At 36.2% G+C, this 10,702-nt stretch overlaps 1 protein-coding gene across 2 annotated transcripts in view; it reads right to left on the reverse strand.

Annotated features, from left to right (window-relative positions):
- The window catches only part of PNPT1 (polyribonucleotide nucleotidyltransferase 1), a 40,806-nt gene extending 30,781 nt beyond the window's left edge, over nt 1–10,025 (reverse strand). Inside the window, exons 1-8 of one of the 2 annotated variants that reach the window (XM_040224864.1) lie at nt 9,836–10,019; nt 5,528–5,588; nt 4,847–4,921; nt 4,052–4,157; nt 2,868–2,917; nt 1,918–1,981; nt 1,771–1,818; nt 692–805 (exon numbers count right to left, since the gene is read on the reverse strand). In XM_040224864.1, coding sequence (XP_040080798.1) covers nt 692–805; nt 1,771–1,818; nt 1,918–1,981; nt 2,868–2,917; nt 4,052–4,157; nt 4,847–4,921; nt 5,528–5,588; nt 9,836–9,996 — 679 coding nt within the window. In that variant the 5' untranslated portion in view covers nt 9,997–10,019. Of the gene's footprint in view, nt 1–691; nt 806–1,770; nt 1,819–1,917; nt 1,982–2,867; nt 2,918–4,051; nt 4,158–4,846; nt 4,922–5,527; nt 5,589–9,835 lie in introns of both variants that reach the window. The other variant, XM_040224865.1, reaches the window with a different exon arrangement.
- Between the last annotated feature and the right edge of the window lie 677 nt (nt 10,026–10,702).

A 10,702-nucleotide genomic window follows, 5' to 3' on the forward strand; every position in this document is an offset into this window, starting at 1 on the left:
GGAACAAAAAAAGCACTAAAAGTTTAATACATTTACATTTCTTCAAAATGTTCCCACATCAGAAGATTCTGTGTCAAAAAGTTCCAGACAACAAATATCAGGTAGCAGGATAAACTAAGAGACCTTAATTTATTTGTCCAAGGTTGCATGGTTAACTATGGCAGATGCTGGGTTTCAAACCCAAGTCATTCTGACTGTTAAAGGCTATTCCCCTTCAACAGAACCAGCCTCTGATTTTTGTTCATGTTGATTATGGCATTTTAGTTGGAAGGAGTACAGGTGACCCATGGTCCAGTGCATATCTTTATCACTAGTTTCCTATGAGGAAATATGATACCTCTTTCTCAGAGGACAACAGGCTTAGAATGACTGCATTAGCTAAATTAACATATTTAAACTAATAAAACAATTAATTTACTACCATATTTAAAACTTCAAATTTTAGACTAGCTTATCAGTCTAAAAATAATTACTAAAATTATCTTAATAAAGATTTTTGCATTTCAATTAGTTATATAACATTCTATAATTCTAGGTATTGTTTGACATGAAGCAAGAGCACTACCAAAATAGGGCAGCAATAAAACAAAACAAAAATTTTTATGGCTAATTAACAAAACACACATACATTTTTTAGAAGCCAAAACCTGTACATAAAATCCAGAACAAATCTACCATATAAACTACTTACCAATCTGACTTTTAGGTGCTCCAGTAACCACTAAATTTAAAGTACTGTTAGCCATTTCTTTTCGTGTTGGGTTAACTACACATTCTCCATCAATCATTCCTATTCGTACTGCCCCTAAAATATATTAAAATATTGGCAATTGTTTAATAAAAACTCAGTTTTCAAGACACTCCAGTAATGGCTTCAATCCCTATCTTCAATTGTGACCACAATAAAATCGATATTTCTATCGTGGTATTTAAGGACCACTGACTATACGACCTCACCTTATCTTCTGGCCTCACTGGGTGACTCAAGTTCAGCATTCATCTCAGTGGTCTTTTCCTAGTCTTGACTGTATTTTCTCTTAAGACAAAGTGCTTACCTTCTGATCCTACTAAGGTAGAGCATAAATGTCAGTGACTCTTAAGAACCCCTCTCTGACACCTAACCACACAAATATAAACCTGCCCTTGTCTATCATTTTCTTAACACTCTGACTATACTTTTACAGTATTGTTTATAAAAAATTGTTTCGCTCATGCTGAAACCAAGAACTGTCTCATTCATCTTTGTACTACTGATACCTAGTCCACCTTAATTTTTTCATTGCTAAGTCCAATATTGGGCATTTAGGACACTCAATAATTATTTACCTGAGAAATCATTTGTATATTGTATGAATACAACTTACATGAGCTGTAAGTTACAGACAAGTTTGTATTTCAATATTATCTTGAAAGAGTGTGTACCCTGACAATTTCTCAGTCCAAAAATAGAGAAATTCTTCAAATAGAAGAGGCAACTAAGAAGTCACAGTATCTGAGAACATAAAATAATCTCTAACACATAACATATTGCTATAAGAAACAAAACTCAAAGATAAAAGTTTCTTAAAAGAGCTGAAAGGACTCTTCTTAGAATGTCATCTAATCAGACTCCCCAAGAAACAGTAAATCAAAGCTAATAAATCTATGTCCTTGCTATAGCATGCTCACTCCTATTTTTTGGGGGGGCGGGGGGGAGTTTCTTCAGTGCTCTTAGCCAAAAAGCTGAGAAGTGATAGAAAAAATGGTTTTTATTTTCAAATCCTAACTTACCAACAGGTCCATTCCAAGGAATATCTGATAATGAGAGGGCTACAGACGCTTTAAAAAAGAAAGAAAATAAGAGCTGAAATAAAAATATTTCATTGCTTAAAAAAGAAAATTAATAGTAATAATTTTAATCTTTATTTTTATACTTACCACCATTAATTGCTAGGACATCAGGTTCATTAACACCGTCTACTGCTAACAGATTACAAAGGATCTAGTGCAAGGGAAAAAAATGCAGAGCACTTAAAAAAGAAAAAATCTACTTGATGTGGGAGGATTATCATTTGGAATAACATTTTGGCCTAAAATATAGGAAAACTATATGATATGGTTCAAAGCAAAAGCTTTGTAGTCAAACCCCTTACTTCTATCATTTAACTACATGCTTGACCACAGAAAAAATTACTTAAATTAAGCCTCAAAAGTTTCCTCATCTTTAAAAGGGAAAAATACTGGTATCTTCCTAAAAAGTTCTTAGGAAAATTATAGGAAATACTGTGTATAAATTATTTATAGTACTGAGCAGTAAATGTTAGTTATGTTAGTAAATGTTACATAAAAATATTGTTGTCTTCTGTTTGTTAAGCATAGACAAATTACATTGTAATAATATGCTTATGTCATGTACTTAGGAAAATAACCTATTGAAGCAATGACATTCTAACAAAGGAATATTTGCAAGGCATATTTATTTTTTTCATACATAAAATAGTTAATTAAAGTATATAAATGGGTCATTACAAAAGAAGGTAATATTCAGAAAGTAACAAAATATAACAAAGTAGAGGTTTAGAGAACCCCAATTACTCTAACCTTTTTTCAAATTTACCAATTTCTTTCCTGCCGTAGGATTTTGTGCTTCCTGTTCCATCTGCCTCTACTCCTACATTGGTTAATTCCGACTCATAATTCAGGTATCAGCTCATATTGATACCAAATAAATGTTAGGTTTTAAAAATTAATGTAAACTGCAGCAGCATCACCAAAAATTCTTATTTTATACTGTTAAAATGTTTGGCCTAGGAAGTATTAAATAGAGGTTACATCTTTTTTTTTTTCTTTACTGACCTGGAAACAAATAAACCTAAAACAGAATATACCTGTGTATCATAAAAGTAGCCAGCTGGAAAGAGAGGTCTAATTGAACGATCTGCCAAAAGAAAAAAAAAAGAGATTAAATCGTTACTAGCAGAAGTTGCTTCACAATTCAAAACTTTTCCCCCATTAAAGACCAAGCTAAAAAGTAATGTAACTAGCCATTCAATAAAACAAAACAACAGCAAAAACAAAACCCTTGGACTAATTTACTCACAGGGACACAGGTAAATATTAATATACACCAGGTCCTAAAGATGAAAAACCAACAGGACAGGAGCACCCAATTGTAAAATTGGGGAGCAACTTTTCATTCTGGTTCCACAGACATCAGAATTCATTGCTTGCTGCTGCTGCTGCTAAGTCGCTTCAGTCGTGTCCTACTATGTGCGACCCCATAGACAGCAGCCCACCAGGCTCCCCTGTCCCTGGGATTCTCCAGGCAAGAACACTGGAGTGCGTTGCCATTTCCTTCTCCAATGCATGAAAGTGAAAAGTGAAAGTAAAGTCGCTCAGTCATGTCCGACTCTTAGCGACCCCATGGACTGCAGCATACCAGGCTCCTCCGTCCATGGGATTTTCCAGGCAAGAGTACTGGAGTGGGTTGCCATTGCCTTCTCCAATTGTTATTTATTTATTTAGCAGAGGAAAGAGGCTTAAGACCAACAGCACACCAAAATAAAACCCTTCCTTGGAATTCTGTGTCTGACGAGTGCGTATAAATATACATAAAGTAGCAATTTTGGTTAGAAGAACTATAAACTACAAATGATCCCATGATATTTAAGGATATCAAAGATCTGAAAAATCATAAACATATTTCAGTAGTTGATGAATACAACGCTTTCAGGAATTACTATGATGAACATACAAATGAAAAATACTTAGGTTCAACAGAGTAGAGGTGTGAGCCACAGAATTTATATGATTAATAGAGATTCATTCATTTGGTTAACGAATATTTGTTGAATGCCTATTTGGTTCCAGGGAGTATGCTAGGTATAGGGGATTCAGTATTAAACAAAAATTTTTTTCTCATGAAGCCCACATTTGAATCAGGGGATACAAAAAGTAAATAATCTTAGGTTGTGTTAATGTAATGAAGAAAATTTAAGAGATATTATAGAACACAGATGGAAGAGAAGAGATACTAACACAGGTATATATATTAGAGACCTTAATATCTTACCTATTACTCGACTTGTAAGAATTTCTTTATCAGAAGATCCAATCTCTCTTCTGAGATAGTTTGTGGGAATCCTACCTGCTGCAGCAGCCTTCTGTCTATAGTCAACCTGAAAGAGCGAAGAAAAAAAAAAGCTGTTCATTTGACTGACTTTTGTAGTAGCAAAATTTTCCCTAAGAAATTACTATGGAGATACAATTGTCCTAAGGTTGCCAACAACATATTCCAGACTAAGAGTGAATATCTTGCTTACTTTTAGTGTTTTGTATCTCTTAGAGAAAGGAGAGGTGACAGAAGTAGTCAGTAAATTGATTTTTTTAAAAGCCTTCCACTACCCAGTTAGATGACTGTGTAGACTCAATACTTCCCACAGTAGCTTATCCTGGTCAAGTTCAACACTGCCTTTTTTTTGTGTCAACTCTGTAACTGCATTCCCCTTATCATAAGAAAAGCCATAAAATACTATTTTCACCAAAAATATACTTGTAGACTCATACAAAGGGAAATCTACAAAAGCAATGAATTCACTGCTTACTAAACATCAAAGTACTTCTGCACTTCCACTGTTTCTGTCAACTTGATAAACCTGGATCTTTAAAAAAGTATGATGACCGCTGATATAAGAACTGGTTATGAAGCAATCAGTTTAAATTCTTTCAATGACTCAATATCAAACAATTAAGGAAAATCCTTTATTGTGCAAAGTTTACAATTTGTACTCACTAGACATTGGACAAAAATATTACATATTCTATATTTATTCTATATTACAGTTCAGAAAAATCAGCAAATACTTACCACCAAAGGCATGAATTGGGAAGGTGAAGGTTTTGTTTTACTGACTGCTGTGACCATCACTGCAGTGTCACCTGACTTAAACATAAACAACACTGGTAAATTCCTTTAAAATTAGATATTAACATATAAGCAGTTATTCATATAAGACTGAATCCTCCCTCAGTTAAACCCAAGGGAAGAGAATTGTTATTCTGTGACACTGTGACTATGAAAATAATTACTCACAAGCAGTCCAATCTTAATCACTTCTGCATAATCATGATCTATATTAGAATAGTCACTAAGTTTTTCAAAAGTAACAGAACTAAAAGGGAAAAGGCTCACTGATAGCTTAGTCACATCCAATCATATTTCCTACTTCTTATTAGGAAATTTAGGCTATAAATAAAGAAAAAATTATTACTATTGAAGAAACCAGTAAAATTACTTTCTCTAGAAAAGCATTACAGAATTTATTAACAGAATAAATTAGAACCCCAAGTTTGGAAGAGACCTTAAAGGTCATTTAGTATACTTAGTCCTCCGACTCCCTGGTTGTCTGGAATGATTCTGACACTACAAATGGTCTGAATTAATTTCCAGTATCAGAATTCTAAGAAGTTACATGATGTTATAAAGATATTCAGTACCAGTCTCCATAACCATTTTTAGGATGAAAATTTAACAATTTGGACTTTTTACCTGTACTACAGCAGAGCCATCTGCAAATCTGGCCAGTTTTCCAGAGGATATTTCTAATTTTCTGTTCAAAATAAAAATCCAATACAAAAGGACTTCGGTCATTAGTACAATTCCTAACTTAGAATAAATCAATTAAAGATTCTAAAGAACTAAAGGTCCCATAGGCCCCCAACTACCAACAAACAAACAAATAAACAAAAAGGGACAGAGCTCACTATCATTACCAAAGATTCAAGGGGAGGTTAAGATCTCCTTTAGAAAAAATACAGAAACCGAGGCACAGGAGTAATCTGAATGACAGAGTATTTCTGAAGGGAAGAAGCTCCTTTCTTAAGGTTAATTTCCCATTTATCACATCTTGTCTCCTGTCTTACCACTCTTGCCTTGTTGACTAAAGTAGTCTTTTAACACAAAAACTTTATCATTTCTCTCCTTAATTCCTTTAAAATCTCCCTCATTGCCTTTAAAATATAAACTCCAAAACTTCCAACAGAAACTTTCATGTTCTTCAACAGTGCCAAGATAACTCAGTGGGGGAAAGAAACAGTCTTCAACCAATGGTGCTGGGACAACTGGATAACCATATGCAAAAAAGTAAATAATAGTTGGACCCTTTCCTCATATTATAAATAAAAATTAACTCAAAATGGATTATTGACATAAACGTAAAAATTAAAACTGTAATACTCTAAGAAAAAAACACAGGAGTAAATCTTCATAAACCTGGGTTAGACAACATCTTCCTATAGATGATATCAAAAGCACAGATAAAAAAGAAAAAAAATAGATAAATCTGACTTTATCAAAATCAAAAACTTTCATGCTACAAAGGACATCATCAACAAAGTGAAAGAAAATCTACAGAATAGCAGAAAGTATTTGGAAATCATATACCTGATAAAGGACTTGTATCTAGAATATGTAAAGAACGCTTACAACTCAAAAATAAAAAGAAACCCAATTTTATAAACTGGTAAAGGATTTCAATCAATGTTTCTTCAAGGAAGATCAACAGTACTGCATGAAAATATGCTCAACATCATTAGCCGCTAAGGAAATGCAAATCAAAACCACAATGAGATACTATTCACATCTACTAGGATGGTTATGATGGGTATGTGTTGATGGGCGTGTGGAGAAATTGGCAGTCTCATACACTGCTGACTGAAATGTAAAATGGTGCACCTGCTTTGGGAAATAATCTGGCAATTCCTCAAAAGATAAAACACAGAAGTACCCCAGATGTTCTCAAACACAGGCTTGGATTAATAGTCAAATACCAAATCCTCCCACTTTCTTTGTTCTTTCTGTTGATCTACACAATGTCTCCTTTAGGGGTCCCAGACCACCTACCAGATAGTTCTGCCTTAGTGACTGACCTAATTTAAACTTTTTTCCCCCTAGGTGGTTACTTTCCATTATGTCTCATGATTTCAGCTGGTGTCTAACATGTAATTTTTTCCTGTATTTCATGGTGATTTTACCTCTTATCAATTTACTTGCCAATATTTTAAGGTATAAAATACCTCCAAATATATATAAAAGATTGTTAACATATCAATGGCTTCTGGAATTGGAACTGGATGGCTATGGAACTGTATGAGAAGATTTTTGAGCTTTTTAAATATTGAACGATGTGAGTGAATACCTAAATCAAAATATACTTTTGAAAAAAATAATAAAAAGGATAAGATGAGAAAGGAGGTTCTACTGGTGGGCAAAAGAGTAGGACGAGATAGCTTAGGAAGTGAGAAGGGAAAAGAGGAGCCATCTGCCACAGGAAGTAGAACTCCTGGGAGAGAGATGCAAGTATTTTTGGAAACACTTGCAAAATGCTATAGAATGTGACCACCTTCCTCCAAGAAAAATTCAGTAGTTCAAAACTCACGCTACCCCACCCCCATTCCAGCAAAAACAAAACAAACACCCACCTTTATGATTTGGCCTTGCCTTTGCTGCCAAACTCATACTTCACTTTTAACTCTATCCACAGTGAGTTATTTGTAGCTAGTCAATACACTCTCTCACTTCTCTGCAATTGCACTTGCCATTTTCTCTGCTACTTTCTCCTTGCTAATTCCTTTTTTGTGTTTCAGGATTCACCTTCAACAGCAAGCTTTACAGTGGGATAAACACCCCTTTGTGCTCCTTCAGCACGCTATTCATACCTTTCCTACAAACTGATTTTCTCAACACTGAATCTGTGTTCTTCCTCATCAGACTATCTCTAGTTGCCTTGGAACTCAATATAGTAAATGCTCAATAACTTGCTGAAATGAAAATTACTACAAAGTTTATTGTGTGTAGTAAAGATGTTTACCACAATAGTATACAACCTTCTAGGACATTGTAAAGAATACACATAACAAGTATCAAGTTGGTGGTATAAAGCAGTCACCCAAAAAAGTTTGTTGCAAACTTATGACAAAGAAAATAATTGACTCAGCAGGTATGATATTTATGAATCTCACTGCTGCAACACATGACACAGGTTTAAAAAAAGGTTACAAAAAAAAATCCCAGTTGACTAATAAATGAGATTCAAAGTAGACTATTATGAAAAATTTGGAGGGCAAACCTAACCTTGTTGTTTTGAGTCCCTGCTGCTGCTGCTGCTAAGTCGCTTCAGTCGTGTCCTACTCTGTGCAACCCCATAGACGGCAGCCCACCAGGCTCCCCTGTCCCTGGGATTCTCTGGGCAAGAACACTGGAGTGGGTTGCCATTTCCTTCTCCAATGCATGAAAGTGAAAAGTGAAAGTGAAGTCACTCAGTCATGTCTGACTCTTTGCGACCCCATGGACTGCAGCCTACCAGGCTCCTCCGTCCATGGGATTTTCCAGGCAAGAGTACTGGAGTGGGGTGCCATTTCCTTCTCCTTTGAGTACCTAGTGCCTACCAGTAGATGTCTGTGTAATGAAATGTTCCGGGGCATTTCTTCAGAGAGGAATAAATTTTCAGTCCTTGAAGGATGGAAGAGATTATCTTTCCCCTCAAAAATCAGAATCAAAGAATGCAAGAGGTGGAAAGAAAGACCTTAGAGATCATCTAGTCTCACAGTCAACAAATTACAGCTCTTTTCTTTTTATAGTCTTTAACCTAACAACTTTTTTTTCTACATTTTTAGAGGGTATGTAAACGCATATGATTATGTGACTGACACACAGTAGGCAAAACTAAAACACCCAGCTTTATGATTTGGTCTAAAATATTTATTATCTGACCCATTACATAAAAGTTTGCTGACTCTTGATCTAATAAAACTCTCCTCATTCAGGGGAGTGGAAGGAGTGGTGACATGGTGACATAGCTTGTTCAAAGATCATTCAGTAAGTCAGGGAGGAAGTGTTGGATTCAAAGCCAGATTTTCTGACTTTTCTATGAACTAGGGTCAACGTTTTTTTACAAATACATGTGAAAAGTATATATAAAGTATTAGCAGTTTCATTTTTTAAAATGAATCCCATACTGCTTTTATAAAAGTCATTTTAGAAATGAATTCTGGCAAACAGACCCCAAGAGAAAGTATCAATCTGAAACACAAATTTAAAATCCACCTAGTCTCATAGGAGTAGCTTTGACCCTGAGAAAGTTACCTAAGCTTCTCTGAGCCTCTGTTGCTTTAACTATAAAATGAGAGTAATAGTACATTTACTACAGGCTTCCCAAGTGGCTCAGACCATAAAGAATTTGCCTGCAATTCAGGAGGCCTGGGTTCCATCCCTGGATTAGGAAGATCCCCTGCAGAAGGGAATGGCAACCCACTCCAGCAATCTTGCCTGGAGAATTCCATGGACAGAGGAGCCTGGTTGGGGTTGCAAAGAGTAGGACAGGACTAAGTGACTAACACTTTCACAGGCTTTAACAGAGTATCATATAACCAGCGTCAACAAACTGACTTTGTCCTTCCCTTCCTACCCAGAGTCATACGGGCCAAGCTTCTTAGCCAGTAAACTGGATTGAAGGACGTAAGCATCAATTGTTAACGCGTTATCTTTTTCATTTCATAGCCGAGGAATCACCAAAAGTGAAGAGAATGGAAATCAGGTGGGCAAACTCAGTTGGGGAAAAGAAGCTCGGAACAGGGAGGGAGGGAGGGAGGAAGCAGCAGCAAAGGGCACGGTACTGAGACAGCAAGAGAAGTAGGGGTATGGGGCTGGGGGTGCCAAGAAACAGGTTCCAAACACGGAAAGGGAAATTTGTAACTTAGATTTAGGGTGAAGAGATTGGGTTGCCGGATTCGTACTCTAGGAAGTGAATGTACTCGGACCCGCCTTGTGAAAGGACAGAGAACACACACAGTTCCTTACCTGCTGCCTAAATCCACGGCCACGGATCGCGGCCCGATGCCACCCCATAGTGCTCGCACCTGTAACTGGGTGAGTTTCCTATTCCGCCCTGGCAGACGGAGGGGACCATCTCCCAGAGGCCGCAGCCGGAGGCACGAGCAGCAATGCCTGCAGGCCGCCATGACACCTGGCACGCGATCAACCCGGGCCGGGTCCTGATTGGGTTAATCTGCAGATAGTGGGGCGGAGCCTGATGCAGTTTCGTTTCCGCGGTACCGAGGGGAACGCCGGGGAAGCGGATACCTGGGCGCTTTCTACGAACCGTAGAGAGGGTCAAAATTATCTGAACGCAATTGAGACAACTCGTCCTTTATTAGCCAATCAACAACAATTAGTAAAATAATGTGAGCTTTTTGGTTTGTTTTTCATTTTTCTATCGTAGTTTAAAAGAGAATCTAAAATAGCACAAGTATTTAAAAGAGTATTGCAGTAATAGAAGTAATCACCAAAGATGTTATCTGGCTTCTGCCAGCTGAGAGGAGAATTTGCTTAGTGGGCCATGGAAAGAGACCTTTCTGTCTTCCATCCTACCCCTTGGCTTTTATTTTATAAATTTCAAGCAACAAATATATTACTACTTTACCAAGGGAGTACCAAGTACCACCATAGGAGCCCAATTTTTTTCTAGTAAGTTAATTTCACCTCTGGTTGACCTATGTTATCATTTTATATATCATTATGCTCATTTTGGGTTCATTTCCATTTTAATATTTAGCAATTAATTTCTCTATTTTTGTCAAGTGTTAATACTTTCTAAACCAACTTGCCACTATTTTTTAAAAGTTTTGGAAAATGAAAAAAAAGTTTTTGGAATTTAATTTGATAAAT

The sequence above is a fragment of the Oryx dammah genome, unplaced genomic scaffold (assembly GCF_014754425.2).
Source record: "Oryx dammah isolate SB20612 unplaced genomic scaffold, SCBI_Odam_1.1 HiC_scaffold_25, whole genome shotgun sequence".
Classification (NCBI taxonomy): Eukaryota; Metazoa; Chordata; class Mammalia; order Artiodactyla; family Bovidae; genus Oryx; species Oryx dammah.